We start from the raw sequence: 24,456 nt of genomic DNA on the forward strand, positions 1-24,456 counted from the left end.
GTGCCCCCACCTTAACAGTCTCTGATTCTGTAGCTCCTTTCCCCCCTGCCTCTGCACCACGCCTTTCTCTGCTGCCTGCCTTGGCTGCAGGCCCCGCCTGTGAGCACCTGCGGCAGGAGCCCCGCTCCCGGCGGCTCCTGGGACTGCAGCCTCCCTCCCGGCCCCGGCAGGCCCCTTCCCGGTACGGCGGTTCCCGGGGGCGGGCGGCCCGCGCCGTGACGTTGCCGGCAGGGGCCAATCAGCGATGGCGGTGGGCGGTACGGGGGCGGGCCCGCGGCGGGCGCGTGCGCCGGGGCGGCGAGGAGCGCGGCACGTGCGGCGGCGGAGGCGCGCGCGGGGGTCCGGCGGCGCGGCCATGGGGCGGAAGCTCGACCCCAGCAGGAAGGAGAAGCGCGGGCCCGGGCGCAAGGCCCGCAAGCAGCGCGGGGCCGAGGTGGAGCTGGCCCGCTTCCTGCCGCCAGGTAAGTGCGGCCTGCGCCGGCCCGCCGCCTCCCCGCGGCGCCCGCCGCCGTCTGACCGCCGCGTGTCTTCCCGCAGAGCCCGAGAGCGGCAGGAAGAAGCTCTCCAGTCACGGCAGAAGGAGGTGAGGGGGGCGGTGCGGCGGGCCGGGCTGGGGCGGGCGGGCCGGGCTGGGGCTGATCGCTGCTTCCCTCGCGATGCAGGGCTGCGAAGAGGCGGCTGGGAGCGGGCGGCGGCCCGGCCGGGAGGAGGCCGCTTGGAGGAGGAGGAAGAGGAGGAGAGGGAGAGCGGGAGCCCACAGGTGAGTGGGAGCGGGTCCGAACCGGGCTGACGGACCGGCGGTCCCCAGTCCTGCTTCCCCCCGGGCGCTGCCGCCACCGTCCTTCTCTGGCGTCGTTTTCAAGGCAAAGGACACGTGGAATTTCATTACCTTAAATCACAGAATCCTAGAGTTTCCTGAATTGGAAGGGACCCACAAGGATAGTTGAGTCAGCTCCTGGCCCTGCACAGGACCACCCCAAGAGTCACACCGTGTGCCTGAAAGTGTTATCCAAACACTTACTGAACTCAGATGGACTTGGTGCTGTGATCACTTCCTTAGGAACTTGTTTCAGTGCCCAGCCACCCTCTGGATGGAGAACATTTTTCTGGTATCCAACCTAAACCTCCCCTGACGCAACTTTGATTGCCGTATCCTCGTGTCCTGTCACTGGTCACCACAGAGAAGAGATCAGTGCCTGCCCCTCCTCTTCCTCTCATGAGAAGGTTGCAGCCTGCAATGAGCTCTCTCCTCAGTCTCCTCCAGGCTGAACAGACCAAGTGACCTCAGCTGCTCCTCACAAGGCTTCCTGTCCAGACCCTTCCTCATCTTGGCCCTCTTTTGGGTTCTCTCTAATAGATAATAACAATGAATTCTGTCTGATATCTGGTGGCTGCCATGTCAGGAGGCAGTGTTGTCTGACGAACTTGTTAAAGGTCTCTCTTCTGCCTGTTAAGTCCATTTTTTACTTATCCTCCATTCACAGCAAGGTTGTTGCAGGCTGCTTTTATAGCTGAGGCTTCTAAGTCTTTGTGTTACATCTTGTGTAGCCCAGGAAACTCTTCAAGTAGAAAGAAGAAAGGATAGACAAGGATTCAGGGCAGAGGGTACTGCCAATATGTCAGAGCAAATACCATAAGAGTTTTGTGGCAGTGTTTTAATTTGGTAATTCTAGTTAGGTCTCCTGCAATGTCCACTGGGGAGGTGAGAATATGCCTGATACTTTATGAGATGTAGAGAGCAAGCCGTCCCTCCCTCTGGACAGGCAGCTCAGGATTTGGACTAAGGCCTTTCTGTGTAACAACTGGAAAAGCAGAGCAGCTGATTTTGGAAATAATGCCTAACTTTTTGAATGCTTCTTCTTTCTCTAGTTGAAGAGCAGCTGTCCCCACAGAAGGAGAAACGTGCTGTAAAGGCAGCAGGACAGACTGCCCGTGGCCGCTCTGGCTTCAGTGATGGCAATTCCAAGTGGCTGGCTCCAGCCAGAGCCAAGAAAACCCAGCCTAAAGGAAGCCATGTGGAGTTATCCAGTGATGGTGAGGTGGAAGAGGGCTGGGAGATGGAGGAGGAGGAGGAGGATGGGAGCAGCGAGGAGATGGTGGATGATTATGGTGCCTCTTCATCAGAGGAAGAAGAGGTAGGAACTTCTTGCCCTTAATTACACAGGAAATACTTGGGTATTGTTGGCTGAAGGGACTCCTTGGGTCTTTCCTGGGGGGAAAGGATGGCTTTAGTGGCAGGGGATGGAGAGGTGATGGGGAACTTTCCCCTTCTTTCCTTCACAAGAATGATTTCAAGTTTAGCAGCTGATTCCAGCATAACATTCAAGGCTTTTGTTTGTTGTCCCTTTTAAAGAGAGCAAGTAAATTTCACAGATGGTGGGAAGCCAGGGGACGACTGTGGATGTTTTTTGATTGATTGATTGATTGATTGATTGATTGATTAATCTTTTGTCTTTATTTAGCTGCTCCCTATTGAAAAAGCTGCCCTGAAGCAGAAGCCTGAGAGGTGAGTGTGTAGAGCCTTTCCTGGGTAGATGAGGAGCCTGTGTTGTTATTCCTCTGTCTTTTGTGCCATCTAAGAAATGGTAGCTGAGAAGCATCTGTGTAATCCTGTTCTTTGTCCTTAGGGAAGGCCTCAGTGAAGATGACAGCGAAGAGGAAGAGGAGGAAGAAGAGGAAGCAGAGGAGGCAAGCAAGCAGAAAATGGGACAGAAGGAAGAAGAGGGCCCAGATCTGCAGCTCAACCTGGATATAGAGGAACAATTTAAACTGCCAACTAGTGAAGAAATTGAGAAGGAGGATATCCTTTTTATCTATGACATCCATAAGCCATGTGCGTGATGCAGCACGGGGCCTGGATACAACCAAAGAGCTTCACTTGGACTTTATCATGCATATTGCTTAGCAAAAGTGTCTGTGCATGACAAGGTATTTTTAGCTGAACTGTCCTAATAGATAGTGTATAATGCTGTGCTTCTGTATAGCACAGTTAGGAAATCTGTGACGCCCTGTATGGGGCTTGGAACCTGCCCTCATTTCCTTTCTAGTCCTAAATACATATGGATGACTTATTATGTGGTTTGTTCCTCTCTACCCTGATTTTCCTGGTGGGTGTTTGTGCAGCCCATTCCCAGAGTTTCTGATGACATGAAGTCAGGATGATGACATTCTAGCATCCAAAGTGCTTGCTGCTGGACTTTGGTGATTTTCATTTCCTGCCTCCCTTCTTACTCTCCTCTATACCTCTTGGTTGCCCTTGGAAAACTTCTGGTCTCTTTTTCTGCTGCAGGTAATGCTTTCAGTATTATAACACTTCTTTTGCTGGGTTGGGTTTTTTTTCCATTTATCTAAAGTAATTCTTTTAAACACTCTCTAGTTCTGCCTGGTGAGCTTTTTTTGTCTGGTTTAATCCTTTGAACCCTGCACCTGCTGAGCTCTGATGGAAGCAGTATTCCAGCAGAGCCTTTCTGGCGCAGGCTCTGTTGTGGCGCATGTACTTGTAAAGAGCCCCTGTGCAAGTTCCTTGGCTGTTGGTGATTCCTTGACGGTGTTCCCACCTGCTGAGCCCCCCGACCTGCATGTCATTCACCAGCGCATCCAGGGCAACATGGAGGTGCTGCAGGACTTTGGGGCGAAGCGGGAGGAGGGGCGCTCCCGGCAGGAATACCTCGCGCTGCTGCGCCGGGACATGGCCGCCTACTACTCCTACAGCGACTTCCTGCTCACCAAGCTCATGGACATCTTCCCGCTCCCTGAGGTGGGATCCTGCCCTGCCCGCAGCTGACCAATGGGGGTTTGGCTTCCTCTGTGAGAATTCATTTCCATCTCTGTTCTCCGTCCCTTCCAGCTGGTAAACTTCCTGGAGGCTAACGAGGTTCCGCGCCCTGTCACCATTCGCACCAACACGCTGAAGACGCGGCGGCGGGACCTGGCACAGGTGAGCAGGAGCCAGTGGCTGTGCCCTGAACTGCCTGTCCCCCAGAGGGTTGTCTCAGTCCCTTCTCCTTGCCTTGCAGGCTCTCATCAACCGTGGTGTGAATCTTGACCCCCTGGGGAAGTGGTCCAAAACGGGACTTGTTATTTATGACTCCACTGTGCCCATCGGTGAGATCCCCTTTACCCTGCAGGGCTCAGCTCACCCGCTCCTGCTTCCCTTTCTTTCACGTCTCATCTCTTCTGTTCTGCCTTCCCTGCCCAGGTGCCACCCCAGAGTATCTGGCTGGACACTACATGCTGCAAGGAGCCTCCAGTCTTCTCCCTGTCATGGCGCTGGCTCCACAGGAGAACGAGCGCATCCTGGATATGTGCTGTGCCCCAGGAGGCAAGACCAGCTACATAGGTACCACCCTGGAGCCTTGGGAGGGATGCTCTGTCAAGTGGGGAGTTTCCACTGGTCCACACAGAAAGAGGGAATAGAGGGTGACTGAACTCGAGGAAAGGAGGGGGTGACTGTCGCTGGATCAAAAGCACATGAGGTTTTCAGCCCTTGCTGGTGTGTTTTGCCCTCTGGCAGCTCAGCTTATGAAGAACACAGGGATGATCCTGGCTAACGACAGCAGTGCCGAACGGCTCCGGAGCGTAGTAGGGAATTTGCACCGCCTGGGAGTCACCAACGCTGTTGTGAGTAACTGCGATGGACGCCAGTTCCCCAAGGTACGTTCCTGTTTGCAGTGCTCACCCAGAGCTGCTGTGCTGTCCCTTCAGTGAAGCTGTGCTCTCCAGAGTCTCCTGCCACAGCAGGATGAACAGAGCTGCTGGGGATTGTGGCCATTACTTGATACAAAGACAGGAAGGTGGACAGGGAAGAGGGAGAAGGAGTGTTTCCTGCCTTCCCAGTCTTCTGGTTCCCCTTGTAGTCTTGGCCTTGTTTTGAGTCCCCACCTGTGAGCATAATTCCAAATCTACATCTTCCTGTAGGTTCTTGGAGGGTTCGACCGTGTCTTGCTTGATGCTCCTTGTAGCGGAACAGGCGTCATTTCCAAGGATCCTGCTGTCAAAACCAACAAGGTGGGTGGCAAGTGCAGACTCAAGTATGAGTCATGAGAGGAAGGCCTTTGGGGGCAGCTTTGTTCTTGAGAGATACCAACAATACATTTGTCCTTTTCTTTCTTATTCTGTGTCATATACCAGAGCTGTGTGTTGTACTAGGGCTGGTTTTGGTATTACTTCTGCAGAAGACTCCAGACTCTTGTACATTATATGTGCTTTGTTCTCCTGTCATTCCCTCATCCACAGCAGAGGCCTGGGGTGCTTCCCTGTGCCTGTGGCATCCTAACCTTGTTTCTCCCTCAGGATGAGAAGGATATCCTGCGTTGTGCCCACCTGCAGAAGGAGCTGATTCTTAGCGCCATAGATTCAGTCAATGCTGCCTCGGAGACAGGGGGCTACATTGTCTACTGCACTTGCTCCATCATGGTAAGTGCCTTCTACCATCATCTGCTGTGGTCACCTCCTCCTCAGGACATAGTGGGTTTTGGATCCTAATGCTTGGCCTCTGGCAGGTGGAGGAGAACGAGTGGGTTGTGGATTATGCTCTGAAGAAACGCAATGTCCGCTTGGTGGCCACAGGCCTGGACTTTGGCAAGGAAGGCTTCACCAGGTGCGTGCCGGGTCACAAGCTGCACGTGTGATAGCTCCTCGGTGGCCAGGCTTGGGCAGAGGGGTTCTATCACTCCTCACCCCTCTTCCTCCTCCAGGTTCAAGGACCGTCGCTTCCACCCGTCCCTCAAGTGCACGCGGCGTTTCTACCCGCACACGCACAATATGGATGGGTTCTTCATCGCCAAGTTCAAGAAGTTCTCCAATGCCATCCCGCAGGCACAGAAAGGTGATGTAGTGCTGGAGCTCAGCTGAGCTGGCTGCTTCCCCTGCAGAAACCACTCTGGTTCTTCTCACAGTGCTCTTCTCTCCTTTCAGATGAAGAGCCTGCTGTGGAAGCGGCAGCTCCGTCCGCTGTCCCTGATACCATCATCATGGAGCCTCCGCCAAAAAAGAAGAAACTTGAGGGCTCAAAAGCTGACAAAGAGCAGAAGCTGCCCCAGCCTGCTTTGAAGAAGAAACTTTCGGTGCAAGCACAGAGGAGACCCTTGAAGGCTGTCCGGCCCTCTCCCAAAATGATGCGGCCTAAAGTCCCTACCAGGAAGAAGAAGCATAGAGTGAAAGCTAATGGACAGTGAGAGGAACTGCTTCTCCACGTGTTGGGCCCTTACTTGGAGAGCAAAGGCTGCTGCAGCTCTGTGTGTACCCCCACTTTGCTGCTCTGTGCAGATCATCTCTGCGGCTCTGAGCACCTGGGACAATGACAGCCCCCTTTGCTCCTTTCCCTTTGCATCAAGGACTGATGCACTGACCCATTAAAAGTTTTATACTCTTGCTCAAGTCTTGTTCTTTTTCATTGGAACACGAAATACAGAATTCTGCTGTGTCCCCTTATTCCTTTGCAGCAGAAACCCCTCTTGCTCCCAGCGGATGCTCTGGCATTTTTGGTGTCTGTCCTTATTCCCTACAACGGGGATGTTTGTGAAGAAGCAGTGGGAGCTGAAATCCTTGCTGCCTGCATGAAGGCTGTATTGTGTGGAGCTGTCAGCTGAGTGCTTTGTCTGGGCAAGGCTCTAGCCCAGTGCTTCCCTACTTCCCTGATGTCATTTAGTTCAGTCTTGTGACTGCCCCCATTTCACCATTTTTCTTATCCCCAGCAGTCTCTCAGTTCTTGGCCTCTCAGACTTGAGCAGGGATTGCTTTTGGTTTGTGGAGCTGTACAGTGAAGTTCTTTTTGCCTTTGTGCTCACCCAGCTGCAGCTGCTTCTCCTTGGGACACAGCGAGCAGTGGTCTGGGCTGTTTCTATTTAAATGTCCTGGTCTGCTGCACGTGAGGCTGCAGCTTTCCACTCACTATGGATGCCAGCAGGCACAGAGTGATCAGCAGAAACTGAGGGAACCTGCTGTGGTGGCTGCCCAGGGAAACACAAAACAGCACTTAAAAACATGAACAGCAAAAAAGGCCTAAGCCTCTTCTTGCTCCTGGGCCCATCAAACCTGGACTGTGCTGGTGGATTCTCTGCCCACACTTTGCTGGGTCACTGGCAGCTGGTCCTAACGCTTGTGATCTGTCAGCTGCCTGGTTCTCAGCCTCCTTTCCTGTTTGCAGGCTAGCCCAGCTTGCAGTTAGCTAAGGGGCCAGCAGCGTGCATGCGTGCTGGGATTAGCCTAATGCCAGGCCAGGCCAGATGGTGGCAATTGGGAGCAGGGCTCAGCCACGCAGGCAGCAGCCAGTCTCTGTGTGACTGGCTCCTATTTATTCCTCTCTCCATTTCCCATGCTCAATTCTCCCTGATTTAGCATGATGCCTCCCTTTTGCCTCCTTCCATCCTTCCCCTCAACATCCCATAGTAAGTTTTGCTCCCATAATCTTCCTTAAAACATTGCATAATAAACTTTACATGCTCCTGCAGTTTCCCTCAAACATCCCATTGCAGATCTGCCCTTTCCCACGAAGCCCATGATAATGCTGCTTTTTTATCAGCTGTGAAGTTTCTGGCTGAAGCCCCTCAAGGTTGCACTTGAGTGATTGCTGTAATGGTTCTGTCTCTCAGTGTCTCAGGAGCCCTGGTCTTTGTTACAGACCTTGTTATCTTCTGCTTTTTAGGGCTTATCTATCTGTGTGATTTATTTACTATAACCCTGTTTGGAGTGGAGGGAGGAACTGACTTTATCATTTGGTGTTCAATAGCCATTAAACAAGTATCTTCATAGTTGAAAACTGACTTTTTCCCCATGCTTCCCCATGTGAATTAGGTCAGGGAGGAGCCTCTGAATGCAACTGTCTCACTTTGGGTTTGTGTGTTGAAGTCTGGATTGTTGGATACAGAGGACCCAGGGGAAGAATTTCAGCATCTTTCAGAATAATTAAATAAATGCTAGGTGTAACAGCACCCAAGGGAAAGAATTACTGCTTCAATATTGCATTTCTAGTACCCCCCATCTGCATAAAGGCTGTAAAACTGGGAAATGTTCAGAGAAGACAAATGCACCCTAAGTTTTGGTGAGAAAAGCAGCAGGAGCCTCTTTCAGCCCTGGGCCTGTCCTTTTGGGAGCAATGAGGATCTGTCTCGGGTTCTTGGTGCTGCCTGCTGAGGAAACTATGTGAGTGTGCAGCCCCAGCTTGAGAACCACTTTATCCTGATGACCCCATCAGCAGGGATAGAGTTCTCCTGGCTGGGATCCCAAGGTAACTGTCTGTTTTCCAGCAAATGTCCAAATTATGGTGGAATTTCAGCCCTGAAATGCAGGAATAGCTGCTGCTTTAAGTGTGTCAAGAAAACATTCTTGCTGAGTATTGTTCCAATCACTTGGCTTGCCTGCAAACCTTTTGTTATAGCTGGGAAGAGATGAGATAAATTTTCATCTTTCTTTGGTGGTTTGATCTCCTGCTCTTGATTTCAGCTGTTAGAGTTATCACTGCTCAGAGAGATAATGTTGAGTGTGACATTGAAATGCCACCACTGAGTTTCAGAGGCAGTACTGGGGATGCAGCAGCCGGGGATAAAGCTCGGTGGTTTTCTCTGCATTCTGGTACAAGGCTGTGGTCACATTAGGCTTGTGCTTGCAGCCACTTTGTTACTCTGGGAATCTTTTGTTACCTGAAAGCTGAGATTTTTGGAGAATGTGACTGCTGGATCATCTTTCAGTACCTTCCTTTAATGTGTTTTAATATCTGAAAGCTGCTGATAATGAGGCTTGCAGGAGCTGAGACACAGCAAAGCAAGAACTGAGGCAGAGCAAGGATTGAAAGCAGATCTGAGGGGTAAAAATGCTGTCATAGATTAAAAGCTTGTTGAGAGGAGTCGTGATATCTGTTCCACTGTGCTGTATGCTGTCCTTCTCCCCAAACTAGGAGTCTGCTGGAGAAGCCTTATCAGGGCACAAAGAAGACATCCAGCTGGCAGCTCCTGCCCTGCAGGCTCCAGCAGCTCCCCTCTGCACGCTGGGAGGGAGAGGCAGCCCTGCACTGCTGCACCCTTGGGCTGGTGCAGGAAGGAAAATGACTTCTGGGGACACGAGTGTGTAATGGAAAGACTCCAGTAGTGACAGGGTCGGTCACTGACTCCAGTGATGTCATGTGCTGTAATGTCTGTTCCCAGCTGGGCAGGCTGCCTCTGGCTGCATTGCCTCATGTCTGCCTGTATCCTGAGGAAGGGGCTGAAATCCTGCCCTGCACATTTCAGGGACACACTTGGGTATGAAGTCTGGATCTTCCTGCACACACTGCATTGCACATAACACCCAGAGATACAGACACTTTTGTAGGGGCTGAGTCCAGAAATGGCCAAAGTCCCATCAGTGGGTCTTGCTCCCCCAGGCTGTCCATCCCTGCTGGGGAGCATGTGGAGAGCTCCTGGGGAGGATGTCTGCAAGTCCCACCTGCCTGATGGGGTCGGGGGGAACTGCTGAGAAGGTAAAGTCACTTGGGTCCCAGCTCTAGCACTGCCTAGAGCTGCCTTCTCACGAAGACCTGGCTCCAAAACTCCCTCCTGGACTGGTGTTTATGTATTTTTAGAAGAAAATCCATTCCCTCCTTTGCTGTTAGACAGGAACATTTCTATGTGTTACATGTGGCCATCACCCAGCTGCCGCTGGCAACTGCTCCTCTGCACCAGTTTCTCCACTTTTGCACCCAAATCCAGGCAGCTGACTGGGCTGATGACTTTGCTAGGCCCAAAAGTCAAGTGTGCATTGCAACACCTCCCTCTGGTTGTGGATAGAAGCAATTTTATGGGTCAGTTTTAGTGAAGAATCTTGGAAGTTGGAAGACTTGGAGAGTTTACACAGAAATACTTCAGCAGTGTTGTGCAAGGGAGAAGGTACCACTGAGGTACTTGGAGGGAAAGGGGAGCAGGGAGATGGGATACAGACACACCAAGAAGACCTATGCCTTCCAAAAGGAGCCTCTGTGAAAGCTGTGGCGCTGATCTGGACAGGTTTCACCTATGAAGTACCTTTGCAAGGAGGATGTGTTAGCTACCAAGAGCTTCTGAGATCCGGGAGAGGAGGAGCATCTCAGCCTGGTAATGGATGTTACCGCTGGGCAAAGGCAAAGAAGACAGATGATTTTCATAGGGGTTTGCAGCTGGGGAACCTACCTTGATTTGCCCATGGAGGATAGTGGTAGAGGCTTAATCTCTTTTTACTGTGCTGTCAGCAATTAGAGACAGAGTCCCACACGAGTACCTGATCTGAACTACAGGAATTTGCACTGTCTGGTTTGCACAGGCTCAGAAAATGCAGTGCTTCTTCCTTGGCCTTAAAATCTGTGGAAAATAAATACCACCACGTGTGCAAGTAAATGTCTTTTTTCACATTGGCCACAGGAATGATTTGAAGAGCTGCAACAAGCAGCTCTGCATGTCAGCAGCTGCAGCCCAGCAGTGCCACTGTTGACCCTAAGCTGACAAAGCGGGAGCAGGAGCAGTGGGAGGGTCTGGAGAAGTGCCAAGTGTTAGGTGAACCAAGAGGGGAAGATGAGGAGAAGGTGCTGTTGTGTTGCAGTGAGATTGAGGCCCAGAGGAGGAGTGCTTTGGGCCCCTGGGTAGCAGGATTGTCTCTAATTTCTGGGCTTCTGCAGGAATAACTAGAACAAGTTGGCCCTTTGCCCCAGTCACCTTCTGCATCAGTAGGAATCCTTTACCCCAGCAAGTATCCTAAGCAAACAAATTTAGAGGAAAAAGGAGGCTCCACACTGCCTCCTGTCCAGGAGGCAGCAGGAGTGTTGGTGGGAAGAGGTGCTGGAGGTCTGCAGCCCAGTCCCTGCTGTAAGTGGGGCTGTCCTGGCAGTAGCTCACATCACTGGATTTGCACAGCTGGCCCCAAGAACCACCACAGACAGAGATCCCATCACCTGCTCCGGCACAGTGCTGGCTTGCTGGTAAAAAAACCTTTTCCTGATGGATGGCAATGCCTTCCTCCACTGGCATTTCATTAATCAGCTCCACTTGCTGGGTTTCCCTGGCTGGACAGGAGAGGCCAAGCAGAGCTTGGGAAGGCACTTGCTGCCCAGTTTGTGGTGCTGCTCTCACCTGTGCTCTTCACTGGCTGCATGCAGCAGCAGCAGATCCCCCCAGTCTGACCTTGCTCACCCAGGTGCAAGGGTGTGGAGGGGTAAGAGGAGGAGTGGTGAGGGGGGAGGATGCTGGCACAGCTGCCAGGCACGCAGGCAGGCTGTGGCAGCGTGGCAGGCGGGTGACAGGACGTGGCAGCAGGAAGGAGGGAGTCAGCAGTGGCTGAAAGTCACATGCTGGGAGGTTTCCGAGCTGGAACTGTCACTGCTGCTTCAAAACAAGCTTCTTGACTGGGATCCCTCTTGTCCATCTGTCCTTCTCTTTTCCCTGGGTGTTTATTTGGTAGCATTGCTGCCAGGCACATTGCTCCCTACCAGCCGCTGTTACAGCGCTGGTTTTTGGGAGATGGGGATCTCTTCTGCCTGCCCATGAGGAAAGCCTTCCTACCCTCCTTTCCCTAGATAAAAGCACTGCTTTCCACTGCTCAGCCTCCCTAGTCAGAGGCAGAGCAAAGGAACATCTGCTTGAGAAGTGTCAAAAAGGAGGTGACAGAAGAGGAAAGCTCACTTCTTCCCCAACCTAAGCCCATCTCAGAGGAAATCCAGCTGGGTTCCAGTGTCATGGGTGTGCCAGGGAGGATGCAGATGGTTACTGGTGGGAGAGGAAGTATGATAAATGCACTTGGGGGCTGCTGTGGGGGGCCTTGAGTCGTGGGCAGGACAGGGGAGATAGGCAGGCCACAGGATACAACTGATGCTGGACACAGTTGTGAGAGAGGGGAACAGATTTGATTTGGACTGCTCCCAGGTCAGGATGTCAGAACAGTAATAGAGGGATGGAGGAGACCTGTAGCCCTGGAGGAGAAGCAGCAGGGAACATGCAGCAGGCAGACTCTCAGTCAAGAGAGACTCACAAAGCTGGCCATCCTCAGTGGAGCCGGGAAGTTCCTGGCAGTGTGGATTGAGCCATACCTCTTGATCCCAAGGGAAGGGCTGTAGCCCCACTGGAGCGTGCCCAGCTCCTTCCACAGAGCTCAGTGTAGCGTGGTGCTGGGCATCTCTGAATTCCATCCCACTGCTCTCTCACCCCTTGCCGATGGCTCAGCTGACACATCAGAGGCCGCTTTGCGCAAGTGCCACGCTCGGCTCAGCTCCTCAAGTCCCGGGGGAACGGGCCAGGAGCACACAGAAAACAAGGGAACACAGGTGTCCACAGCCATAAAGTATTTATGTAGCCATCGATTTGTGCGCAGTCTCCTCCCACCGGCTAATGGGGTGAGGGGCGACGCCAGCGCTTTCTGCAGAATTCACCTGGGGTCGGGCTCAGGGGGTGAGAGGGAATGACCTAAAGTAGGCTGGAATAAGGGACATGAAACAAGAGCCGAGGCTGCTTTGTGAAGAAGGAAGGAGGAAGCCGGTTGCAAGCCAAGCATATCTGAGAGGCTCCTCTATCCACACAGCCTCCCCTGCCCGCTGGCTCGCCACTGTCCGGCGGCAGCTGCCCGTAGGCGGGCTGCGGGCACAGCAGGGGCAGGGGCTGTCTTGGGGGGCTCCAGAGAGCATAACGAGAGGCTTTGGGGTGCAGAGGCGAAGTTCTGCCTTCTTTAAGGGAGGCAGCTCTGGGAAAGCACTCAATTCTATGCAAAAAGAAAAAAAAGAATAAAATATTAAAAAGGAGGCAGAAGCACACTGTGTTGCGGCTGGGCTAGTTACGGAAATCGGTAACAGGCGGGGCTTCAGCTAGCGGTGCCGGAGAGGGACTTCCCTCCAGGAATCCCGCTGGCCCGGGCCGCGTCCCTTCGCTCCGGGCGCCCCGAAACCCTCCGGGGAGGCCGAGCCGCCCCTCGGCGGGGCGAGAGACGGGGCCGGCAGAGGAAAGGGAGGTTCTGCCGCGTCCCCTCACCGGCTCGCTCCGCCCGGGCCGGCGGCGGGGAGCGGGCGGGAGCGGGGGCGGCTCTCGGCTCTCGCCGCCGCCGCATCCCCGCCGCAGCGGAAGCCGCGCCCCCGCCGCCGGGGCCGGCCGGGCGCATCCCCCCGCCCGGCGCTCCCCGCCCCATCCCGCCGCCGCCATGAACCCGCTCTTCGGCCCCAACCTCTTCCTCCTGCCGCAGGAGCAGCAGGGGCTGGCGGGCCCCGAGCTGCCGCCGCCGCCGCCCGCCGCCGAGCCCCTGGGCGGGGAGCCGCCCGCCGGCCCCTTCCCCGCGCCGCCCGCCGCCATGGCCCTCCGCAACGACCTGGGCTCCAACATCAGCGTCCTCAAGACGCTGAACCTGCGGTTCCGCTGCTTCCTGGCCAAGGTCCACGAGCTGGAGCGGCGCAACCGGCAGCTGGAGAAGCAGCTGCAGCAGGCGCTGGAGGAGGGGGGCGGCCGCGGCCGCGGACCCCCGCGCCGGGACCAGGCGGTGCAGACCGGCTTCGTGGGTCCCATCCGCACCCTGGGGCTGGGGCTGGGGCCGGGGCTGGGGCTGGGCTCGGCCCGGACGCTGGGGTCCCCCGGCTCCCGCCCCGGGGGTCCCGGCCAGCCCTCCGCCTACTCCGCCGGCTCCCGCTTCATGCCCGGCACCATCTGGTCCTTCTCGCAAGCGCGGCGGCTCGGCCCGGGGCCCGAGACCACCCTGGTGCAGGGACCCGGCGTCTCCTGGGTCCACCCCGACGGCGTGGGTGTGCAGATCGACACCATCACCCCCGAGATCCGAGCCCTCTACAACGTGCTGGCCAAGGTGAAGAGGGAGCGCGACGAGTACAAGCGCAGGTGAGAAGGGGCGGCGGGAGCGAGGGGCACCAGCGGCATCCCCGGGGGACCGGGACTGTCGCCGGGGAGGCTGCAGGGCTCTGCCTGGTGGGCGATGTGAGGGGGAAGCCGGGAGGGAAGGCGACAGTCCTGGCCGGACTTCTCGGGAGCACAGGCTGCAGGCAGGATGGGGCAAATGTGGAGCCCTGAAAGCATTGTCTGTGCCTGGGGCTCCTCCTTGGCACCTGGTGTGCGAACTCTCTCGGGATGTTCCTTGAGCCTTTTTCCATCTTACCAACCTGGCATGAGGGACTAGAAATGCTTTTCCAGGCAGGGAAGGAACAACTCCAGGAACCGTGTTTTAAAGCCAAGGGGAATGCTCAGGGAGGAGGAGCAGCCTGAAAGTAGGTGAGGAAGGTGGACATGCAGCAGTGAGCGGGTTTGGATTGGACAAGGCTGCTGGGAAGGAAAGAGTTCTCTGGATGTGTCGGGAGGTGTGGAGAAGCCCCTCAGCAGGGTGGCTGGCCTCTCCTAGGCCCTTTCCCTCGCCAGCGCTCTCCAGCTGGCCCCTCGGCAGCAGAGAGCCGAGGCAGGACACCCCACTCCTCGGGGGCTTTCCTCCCGACCCAAAATAGCTGTGGCTTGGCATGTGCCTTGGAGAAGGGTGAAGCAGAATGCAAAGCTAATCTCTTGGCCGGTTCTTCTTTCCCGTGCAGCGTGGCCGCTGCTCTCGCCTCGGGCTGTGTGTCAGGCCGGTTCCCGAGATCCGCACGTAGGATGAGCTCAGGCTGGGCTGGCGTGGCGGGGTCAGGGCGAGAGCGGCGCTGTGACTGACACCACCCGAGCCACTGCTCTGGGGTTTTTCAGAAGTCACGCTGTGACGCTTAAGAAGCAGTTAGGAAGTTTGTGATTCCACACCCAACTCCCCACGGGAGCTGTGCCACCGACCCGTTCTGCACGGCCACGGCTCCAGTGCCAGGATGGAGGCTGGGGTCCGAGATGACACATTATGCTTTTGCTTATAAGGCTTAGGCTGAGCCAACTTGCCTGCCAGATGCTCCAAAGGCACTGAGCAAGGCACGTGGAAAGGAAGAGTTGGCATCTCTTCTTTCCCACCAAGTGCTGCATGTACCTAAAGCCTCTTATTATTAAGCCAGTGGTCAGGCTCCTTCTCCAGAGGGGAGCAACGCTCCTTGCATTGCATTTTCAGATCAGAGAGCGGGAAGCTGAAGCCAGTTTTTTGGTCAGGAAAGCTTGAGCCTCAAAGTGGGTGAGCCAGAGGGGGGACCAAGTTGGGTTTGTTGGTGCTGCTGAAACTTTGGGAGAACGGAGAGCTGAGCTGGATTGTCCTGCTCTGGCAAGTGAGCTTCAGGGAAGGCTGCAGAGGGGGTGACAGAGGGACTGCTGAGGGTGAGATGGGGGGGCACCACAAGCTGCTGTGAGCCAATGTTATTGGTGAGATCTATTTTTGGAGTGTGTTACCAGGAGCTGGGGGAAAGCAGACCCCACCCCCAGACCCTATCCAGCACTGGGAACTTTCTGACGGGTACAGCCAGGTCCCAAACAGGGGAATGGGACAGAAGGATTCCATTTCCACACCCTTCTCCATGCTGGGGGCTGACACCAACATCCCTTGGGACCTGAGAGTTCCCTGCCACGGTGGGCTGTGATCTGCCATGGGGACGGTGCAGCTGGTGTCATGCCTTTGCCACCTGCCTGGAGACAGATGGAAGAGGCCATATTAACACAGGACTTCCCAGTTCTCTCACCCATGGCTTGGGGGCTGGAGCTTGTGCTTTGACCAGGACAGCATTGCTGCCTTGTGCCCCACAGCACTTGGAGCAGTGCAGCAGGAGGTGAGAATAGTTGCAGCAGCAGGAGAGAGGCTCACAGGAGCTGCACTTGGAAGGAGCAGACTGAAATTAGATGGCCTGGATAGGGGCAAAGGGTGCCTGTGAGTATCACACAGACCTGCTAAGTGCTGGGGATCTGGGAGTCTCGTCACGTTTGTGCTGTCTGCTACACCTACTACTTCTAGGCACAAGTCGTTCTAATCCTGGGTGTTGCAAGGACACCCTGGAGGTGTGGAGTGAGCAGTGCTACAACACGGTGTGTTAGAGTCACAGAATGGTTTGGGTTGGAGAAGACCTTTAGGGGTTACCCAGTCCTATCTCCCTGCTGTGAGCTTTCATTAGATCAGGTTGCTCAAAGTGCTGACCTTGAACATTTCCACTGATAGGCCATCCACACTTCTCTGGGCAGCCTGCTCCAGTGTCTCACCACTGTAATAAAAAAATTGTTCCTTATGTCCAATCTAAACGTACCTTCTTTCAGTTTAAAACCTTCACCTCTTGTCACTGCAGCAAAAGGTCTGGTACAAAGTCTCTCCATCATTCTTGTAAGCCCCCGTGTTTATTAAAGTGCTTAAAGAAGGTTTTTGTTGTTGTGATTGCCCTCTGAGGAGCTGTGCCAGGCTGCAGGGCCATCCCCATTGAGGTGAGCTCCAGCATAGTTCAGACGTGGCAAGAGGGGGGATGAGCAGAGCCTCAGGCCCCGAGCAGCCCAAAGCCCTGGTGTGCACTGACCCTGCAGGATGGGGTAAAGCCCCCCAGTGCCTGTGGCAGTGAGCAGGATTTTAAGGATGGGGGAATTGTTGATTTTTCTCAGTGGACTTGTTGAAGGGAGACACCTGGCAGGGACAGCACCTCATCTTTCCACATCCCTGGCTTTGGGAGAGCTGTCCCCTAGCTGGCAAGGAGATGGTCAGGTGTGCGTGCTGCTGGGACCCTCCTGCCCTCGCTGCCTGCCTTTGGGCAGGCTGTTGCTGTGCAGCAGTGCAGGAGCAGCCCCCTGTCCCCTTGGCACACGGGTGGCCGTGGGGCTGTGCAGGGCAGCCTTGCTTCCAGCTGGCAGCGACCTGCGGCGGCTGCGGGCGCAGTGCTGCAGGCAGGTTATTATTAGGAGTGGTGCATTGCAGGAGGGAGCAGGGCAGAAGGAGCCAGGCAGGAGATGAGGGAGGGAGGTTTGCAGTGGATGGGTGCATGGATTTGTCCCTGGTGGGGTGAGTCGCTGCTTTCTCCTGCCTTCTAAGCCGGTGTGTATGTGACCTGCACTTGTCTTCCACAGCATCAGTGTGAAATGAGCTCTTACCAGGATTTGCAGCTCTGCTTTACATCCCCAGTGAGTGTGGGATATATAGGGACCCAGAGGGAGGCGGGGACCAAAAAAGAGGCAGTGCCACACCAAGATGCTGAAATTTTTTTATTGCGGTGGAAGGCGTTTTTGTCCCTGGGGAGGGAGGCTTTGTTTGAGCAGTTCCCATATAAGGGCAATTCTACCTTTTAACTTTCTCCTTTCTTTTCCCTTCATCTCTCTTTCCCCAAAGGGATGGAAACACCCTTTGATTTCCCTTCTGAAGCTGTGGTATGGATCCAACACCAACATGAGGAGTGCACACTTTTGTCCTTGTTTGAGTAAGGAGCAGCATTGCTAGCTTTAAGAGCTCAGAAATTCACAAGCCAGGGCTCTCCCACGTCGTCAGATTGTCCAGATACCCCGAGATAACAAATGTGTGGGCTTTTCATATGCTTTCTGGCCTCCTAGACCTTAGGATTTATTGTTCAAACTTGGTGTGAGTAAGTGAGAGGAGAGATTTTTCACATCCCTGTGCAGAGTCACAGTGTCTGTGTTGGTGCTTGCAGGCATTAAATAGAAACCAGACCTCACAGCACCAGGAAGAGCCCAGCTCTGGTTGCTATCCCAGAGTGATCTCGCTTTCTCAGAAAAATCTGGCTCTCCCAGAAGAGCCAGGAGCTGGGTAAGAATGCAGCAGCCCTGCCCCATGCCGCACAGCAGCTCATGCCAACCCCCTGCTCTGTGGGATCATCATTTAGCCAAGGGCAGCACGGCTTGATGGCCTCCCAACAGACCGTGGGCTGGGCCAACACTGCAGCGAGACCCAAGAGGTTGAGCTCATGCACTGAAATGTAATATAATAATTGCTAGGAGATGTGTCTTTGTACAGCAAGGCTGGGCACCTTGCAGCTCCGCTTTTTGCAAAGCTGCAGAGCCCAATTCCCACCGGACAGCCCGGCATAAAGTGGCACAATCCATCCTGCTCCCTTGTGGGATGACACGGTGTTCTTTAATCCAACCTGGTACGCAGCAGTGGAGCCAGGGAGTCTTGTGGCCCTGCCGAGGCAGCGTGGCTGCCCTCTGCACTGGGATAGGCAGAGGAGCAGCCCTTGGTGCACATGGTGGTCACTCTCACTGTGGGGTGGTTCGGTGTCAGGATCAGGGTTTGTCCTTCCGGACAGCCTGAACTGCAGCGCCACAGACACACAGACGTGGGCACAGAAGTGATGCAGATGGGGGCAACTTCCCAGTCCATCTGCAGAGCTGTTGTGAGGCTGGAGCTGCTGTGGCCCAGGGCTGTGGGGCTCAGGGCAGAGGCTGATGGGCTGCGAGGGGCCGTGGGTGTGCGGCCCAGCTGCCGGCAGAGCCTGCGGTCGGTGTCCCCAGCTCCCCCCAGCACAGGGCAGGCTGTGGTGGGTGGGGCAGCGTTTGTGGCTGGGGGGGACGAGGGGCTTGGCAGCTGCCATGGCCCGAAAACAAGAGGCCATGCATTCCTGGGCACGTTCTCCTTCCCGGCCCTCTCGGATGGCTGTGGGGTGAGCAGCTGCCGCCCCGTGCTCTCCCTTTGGCAGCCAGTGAGGCGAGGCCGATGGGATCTGAGCGGCGTTTGTCTCCCTAGATGGGAAGAGGAGTACACGGTGCGTGTCCAGCTTCAGGACCGGGTGACTGAGCTGCAGGAGGTGAGCCTGGCTGTTCCCCCTGCCCCTGCGCCCCGGCTGCCCCACACTGGTGCTGATTTGCACGTCTCTCTCGCCCTGGCGCAGGAAGCCCAGGAGGCTGAAGCTTGCCAGGAGGAGCTGGCCGTGAAGGTGGAGCAGCTCAAGGCAGAGCTTGTTGTCTTCAAGGGACTGATGAGCAATGTGAGTCCCTAATCCCTCTCCAACCCCAGAGCAGTGTCCTACCCACGTGGCGTGGCTGTGTAGAAAAGCAGTTCCATCCAGCACTGGCAGGGCTGGTCTGGGGCACAGTGAGCAAAGCAGGGATGAGGGAGCAGTCCTGCATGAGGGGGAATGTGGGGGCACTGACTGCCATCTGTTTTGCCTAATATTCCTCCCTTGTCCCCTTCCTGTGGTGCCGTGGGTTCAGAACATCACGGAGCTGGACACCAAGATCCAGGAGAAGGCCATGAAGGTGGACATGGACATCTGCCGTCGCATCGACATCACTGCCAAGCTGTGTGACGTGGCACAGCAGCGGAACTGCGAGGACATGATCAAGATGTTTCAGGTGAGAAGCGCCCGCTGCTGCTCCCAACTCAGCCACCAGCTCTGGGGAGGAGAGATCCCAAAGGAAGAGGTAGAAGAGACAACACCAGCCCCCTGCTAGGGGAGGTGCTTGGTCACCCTCGCCCTTGCTCCCTTTGGTCCCTTGCTGTCTGTCTCTCTCGGGAGGACCAAGCAAAAGCGCACAGAGTGGAGGTGGAATGTTCCAGATGTTGCATTGGACATCAAGAGTCCCCTCACCCTCTTGCTGACCTGTTGTGTTGGGCCCAGGGACCCCCCAGTGCTAGGGGAGCAGCTGCAGGAGGGAGACAAGTTGCTTGAGTGTCTGTCTCTAACTCCATCTCTCTCCTTTCCCTTCCCCTCTCCGTCATCTTCTCTCTGTCTCTCTTCTCTGTCTCTGTCTCTTTTCTCTTTCTGGATGTTGCTGCTTTTCTGTCTCGCTCTTTGTCCCTACAGAAGCAACTGGTTAGTTCCATTCAGTTGAGAAATTTTAAAAATTTTAAACTTTCTTTTAAAAAGGTCGGCCTATAAATATTGACATGTTTCACCTTTTTCAGACTGTCTCTTTTTTCCTGTTTCTGTCACTGTGTTTCCCTGTCTCTGGACTGGGGTGGTGGGTGATTTGAGTTTTTCTGCAGTAAAACCACGTTGGTTTTTTTTCTCATCAAATTCATAGATTCCATCTTTAGTTGCTTAGCTTTAATTTTAGAAAATGCTAAAACCATGTTTTATCCATTGCACCCATCTTTAACCTGATCATAACGAGCCCATCTCTCTCTCTCTCTCTCTCCTCTCTCTTTTCTTCCTTCCTTTCTGTCTTTCTCTCTCTCTCCCTGCCTTTCTGTCCCTCCACCATTCCTTTCCCCTCCATCTCCTGCCCACTCCCTGCTCCTGCCCTCGGACCCGGCCTCGTTTCTGTAGTCTCTGCACTTGTCTCCCGTTAAGGTCCCAGCCTCGGTGGGGCGGAAGCGGGAGCGCAGGCAGGTCAGCGACGAGGACACCTCGCTGTCGGAGAGCGATGCCTCCCGGAAGCCCGACGAGGAGGAGGAGGACGAGACCACGGCCATGAGTATCAATGAGGAAATGCAGAGGATGCTGAACCAGCTGTGAGTGCGGCTGCTGCACACCTCCGCCCGTGGTGTGCAGCCAGGCTCCAGCACCAGGCTCCCTGCTGGCCCTGGGGTGGGGAGGGCAAGGGTGGTCTGTGCCTTCCCTTCCTGGGTGAGGGCGAGGTGAGAGATGCTGCTGTGGAGAGTGGTCACTCTGTACTCTGTGGCACAGTGGGACTGACCCCCTGGGAGACCTGAGCCCACCTGTGCCAAGAGTGGGAGCTGGTCCAGCTCCCCTCCTCTTGCCCCCTGTCCTGCCTTTTGGGAATCTGTGCCTGGATTTGCTGGGGCTCCTGACCATAAAACCAGCCCCTTCCCCATCAGCTGCTGGGTTTGGGCACACCTGAGTTCACCCTGGCCAGACCCCCAAGAGCTGCAGCCCTGCCCATGAGCGGGTGCAAGGCTTTGGCACCGACACAGCCCCCTGCCTGCTGTGCTCTCCTGCTGGGTGCTGATCTGCTGTTTCCTTGTGCCCAGGAGGGAATATGACTTTGAGGATGACTGTGACAGCCTCACGTGGGAGGAGACAGAAGAGACGCTGCTCCTCTGGGAGGACTTCTCTGGATACGCCATTGCAGCCGCAGAGGTGCAGGGGGAGGTAACGGTGGTGTCAGGGCCCTGAGCTCTCCTTGGCCTGGGACGCTCGATCCTGCCTGAGCCTGGGAAGATGCTCTCTCAAAGACCAGATTTCAGCCCCTTTCCCTTTGCAGACCTGTACAAGATGCTTTCCTGCCTTTTCTGTGTGTGAATACATCACAGCATCCCTGTCGAGGTCTCCTTTTCAGAGACAGGGACCTGTAGCCTGAGCGGTGTGCTGAGGGTGGGGTGCACACATGTGAGGAGAGCCACAGCCCATCCAGAACGGAACAATTCCTCTGCCTGGACTGCTCTCTGGCGATCCTTGCTCATGTTCACCAGCCCACCTACCCACTGTGCAGCAAAACTGCCCAAAGAGAGGCCTTGGTGTCTGGCCAAAGCCCTTGTCATCCCAAATCTTTGGCCCTTGGCAGTCCCCTGGGGATGGCTCATGCTCGGGAATGGTCTCCAAGTCTTCAGTGCAATGCTAGGCTTCTTTGGGTTGATGTGGTCACTGCCCAGTGTGGCGAGTCCTGAGTCTCTCAAGTCCATGTTGACAGGACTGACTCCTGTCTTATTTGTACTACACTGTGTATATTTCTTCCTCTTTTCCCAGTGCTGGCAGTTCTTTCTCTGATTTGTCTCTCTCTTGCCTTTGGTTCCTCATGTTGGACGCTTCCCTGCCTCTAAACCTGCTGTCTGCTCTCCTCAGCAGCAGGATGACAGCCTGGAGAAGGTGATCAAGGACACGGAGTCGCTGTTCAAGAGCCGTGAGAAGGAGTACCAGGAAACCATCGACCAGATAGAGGTGGGAGAAGGAGGCAGTGGGGGAGCCATGGCACAGAAGGGTGTGAAATGGGGGAGTGGGTCCCTGGGGAGGGAGACACAGTGCTGCAGTGGGTCACTGGTAATGTGGGTGACAGCCCTCGGTCTGGCCGTGCCCACTGCCCTGCACCACATGCCCTGGGATCATCTCTGTACCGTTTCCCTTGAGCAGCTGGAACTGGCCACAGCCAAAAATGACATGAACCGGCACCTCCACGAGTACATGGAGATGTGCAGCATGAAGCGAGGCTTGGATGTGCAGATGGAGACTTGCCGGCGGCTCATCACCCAGTCTGGGGACAGGTGAGCTCCAGCAGGAGAACCAGGACACCCGGGCTCTGGGTCTGAAGCCGGGGTGGTGGTGGTGGGAGGGAGCTGAAGGACGTGGTAGAGCTCCTGCCCTGCCCTCATGTGGTGTGGGGGGAGGGCAGTTCCCAGAGGCTGTTGGACTCCTGGCTGGCCTCCACAGAGGTCATGGTGCTGCTTCTGCAGAAGGCAGGAGACACACGGGAGTCACTTTTCACACATGAAGCCAGCCCCCTGCTATGGAGAGAGGAGCTGCCATTGTGCAGGGACATCGTGTAAGTCCCCAAAGGCCTTTGGAGCCAGGGTGGCTCCAGGCTGGGGACCCCTGTGGTGGACTTCCACAGACCCCTAGCCTTACATACCTTGTCAAGGTCTTGCTCTGGAGACCCCTCCAGCATCTCCCCCAGCTCTGCTTCATGCTCTGGAATGGTGTCCTCTGGAACACCCTGCCAGCACCCAGGGATTCCTGCAGACACACACATGCCCAAAGGGCGCTTCAGCTTCTGTCCTTCATGCTCTGGTGACCCCTGCCCACACCAAACTGGGTCCTTTCCCTCCCCCTGGGCGATGCTGTGACTGCTGCCCTTTGCTGTTCTCTGCAGAAAGTCTCCTGCCTTCACCCCGACCTCCAACAGCGAGTCAGCCCCCAATGAGGAGAGCGAGGAATCCGACCGTGATCCCCCCAGCGATGCTTCCATCAGATAATGAGGGGAGGCCCGGCTCCCTCGGACCCCCTTCCTGGCACGGGGTTGCCTGAGTCACACCTGGGAGAGACTGTCAGGGACGTGGAACTGCTGGTAAACGTCTGTCGCCCAGGCTCACTCCCGTTTTGGGGTGCTTGGCAGACCCCACACACCCCCTCACCGGATACCTTGCAAGTGGGAATAGCTAGATAGACCTGAGGGCCCTTGCCCGGGCTGCTCTGCCTTCAGCCCCTTCTCTATTCCCTTTCCCTGCTTTGGTTAAGCCGTGGTTCGGGCAGGGAGGCTCCAAACCTGCCACGGTGGCGTTCTGCAGGACGTGTTCCCAGGCGCCCCAGACCCACCTCCTCTGGCCTCCGTCCTGGTACGCCTGACCTGCCCTCCCTGCCCTCCCTGCGCTTCACGGAGCCCAACGAGAGCCGTACCTCCCTGCAAACTGGACCTGACACTGGTGCCAACTGGACCGAGCCCGGGGCTCTCCCTGTCCTTGCTGCTGGCCGGGCACCTGACTGGCACTGCCCACGCCGTGCCGGGCACCCCGAGCCTCCCAGGCCTTCTCCGGGGCGGGGGCCGAGTCCCGCTCACTGTGCACTTTGCTTTGCTCACGTCTGTGTTACGGGGGCGAGGTCATTAAATGGGACGATTTCCTTTTCTACAGCTTCGCTGGGTGTGGCCTCTCCTGTGCTGCCGCGGGCCAGGCGGGGCTGTGGTCCCTCAGACCCCGAGCTCGCATCACTGGGTCTCCCCATGGTAGATGGGACAGTGGTGAGACCCCTGTTCTGAGAGCCGCTGGCCCTCAACAGGCACTGGTGCTGCATGGGCTGCCTTGTTTTTAACCTGGAGCATCATCGATGCAGAGGCTGAAGGATTGAAAAATGGAACTGATCCTGGCTTGTGAACCTCTTCCTGTTTCCTGGCATCTTCTGCCTCACCAGGGCATCCCAGAGCACCTTCCTGCCTGCCCTCAGTCCCATATCCCACCTCAGTGTAACCGCAGTGGGGATCCCCTGTCCCACCATCTCCTGCGGCATCTTCCTGGCTGGCTCCTCCAGTGGTGGTGATGGGAGGCTGGGGCCTGGCAGGGTGTCAGGAGGATGAGCAGCCTCCAGAGAGGCAGTGTGATCCACAGAGGCAGTGTGATCAGTGAGGAGTGGACACAGCCTGCACAGCCAAGGCAGGTGAAGCTCTGGAGCAAAAATGCTTCCCACTAAAGGTACTGAAGGGAGGAGAAAGCACATGGCAGTACTGTTTTTGGATCATCGCTAGGATTAGGTATGGAAGATAAAATGGGGGCTGAGGGATGTAAGAGTTTCTCTCTGTAGATGTGGCTGGGTGGCTGATGCTGCTGGGTGCTTGAGCTGGGGGTGCTGTGGTATCCATGCACCACATCACAGTGTCCGTGTTTGGGCAGGGTGAGGTGCTCTGCCCGTGCCTGCCCCGTGTGTTAAGGCATGTGTTGGCATTTCAGCAGGGGCTGAGCTGCCTAGAGCAGGCAGGGAGGCGAGTCCCTGTGAATGGCAGAAAGATTGAGCAGGAAACAGGAAATCAAGGCGCAGGTGGAGCACTGCTGGTGCTGGGGAATGGCAATTCCTCAGCCTGTGGTCTGCTGTGGCTCCTGACTGCCATCTTATCTTGCAGGAAGTTGGGAAAGTGTTTCACAGGAGCAGCAGGGTGCTGGGAAGCAGCAGAAGCCCTGGCTGCCTGTGGGTGTGTGGGTAGATGGGAGGTGTGTGCCTCAGTGCCTGCCATGGCCCTCACCTCTATGCTACCGTGTTCAACTGTTTCCATTTCTTTCCCT

General features: G+C 55.8%; 2 protein-coding genes across 9 annotated transcripts; both read left to right on the forward strand.

Moving 5' to 3' along the window:
- Positions 1-318: 318 nt before the first annotated feature.
- NOP2 (NOP2 nucleolar protein) lies at positions 319-6,378 on the forward strand. Its single transcript, XM_030946352.1, has 16 exons — positions 319-461; positions 538-583; positions 663-760; positions 1,870-2,135; positions 2,463-2,506; positions 2,628-2,800; positions 3,558-3,757; positions 3,848-3,937; positions 4,017-4,104; positions 4,199-4,339; positions 4,514-4,653; positions 4,918-5,007; positions 5,293-5,415; positions 5,502-5,599; positions 5,697-5,827; positions 5,917-6,378. The coding sequence occupies exons 1-16, from the start codon at positions 356-358 to the stop codon at positions 6,174-6,176; spliced, it is 2,094 nt and encodes a 697-aa protein (XP_030802212.1). The 5' UTR covers positions 319-355; the 3' UTR covers positions 6,177-6,378.
- Positions 6,379-13,122: 6,744 nt separating this feature from the next.
- On the forward strand, positions 13,123-23,313 carry IFFO1 (intermediate filament family orphan 1). Of its 8 annotated transcripts, none has more exons than XM_030959462.1 (10): positions 13,123-13,805; positions 18,538-18,598; positions 18,683-18,778; positions 19,005-19,145; positions 19,598-19,606; positions 20,087-20,247; positions 20,728-20,848; positions 21,539-21,634; positions 21,824-21,954; positions 22,560-23,313. In XM_030959462.1, exons 1-10 carry the CDS (start codon positions 13,123-13,125, stop codon positions 22,660-22,662), a joined length of 1,602 nt encoding a protein of 533 aa, XP_030815322.1. In that variant the 3' UTR covers positions 22,663-23,313. The 8 variants fall into 8 exon arrangements, with proteins under 8 accessions (XP_030815322.1, XP_030815341.1, XP_030815298.1 ...); XM_030959481.1 differs by having other exon boundaries at positions 21,542-21,634; XM_030959438.1 differs by lacking the exon at positions 19,598-19,606 and having other exon boundaries at positions 20,063-20,247.
- Positions 23,314-24,456: the final 1,143 nt, after the last annotated feature.

This window comes from Camarhynchus parvulus, chromosome 1 (genome assembly GCF_901933205.1).
Source record: "Camarhynchus parvulus chromosome 1, STF_HiC, whole genome shotgun sequence".
Taxonomy (NCBI): Eukaryota; Metazoa; Chordata; class Aves; order Passeriformes; family Thraupidae; genus Camarhynchus; species Camarhynchus parvulus.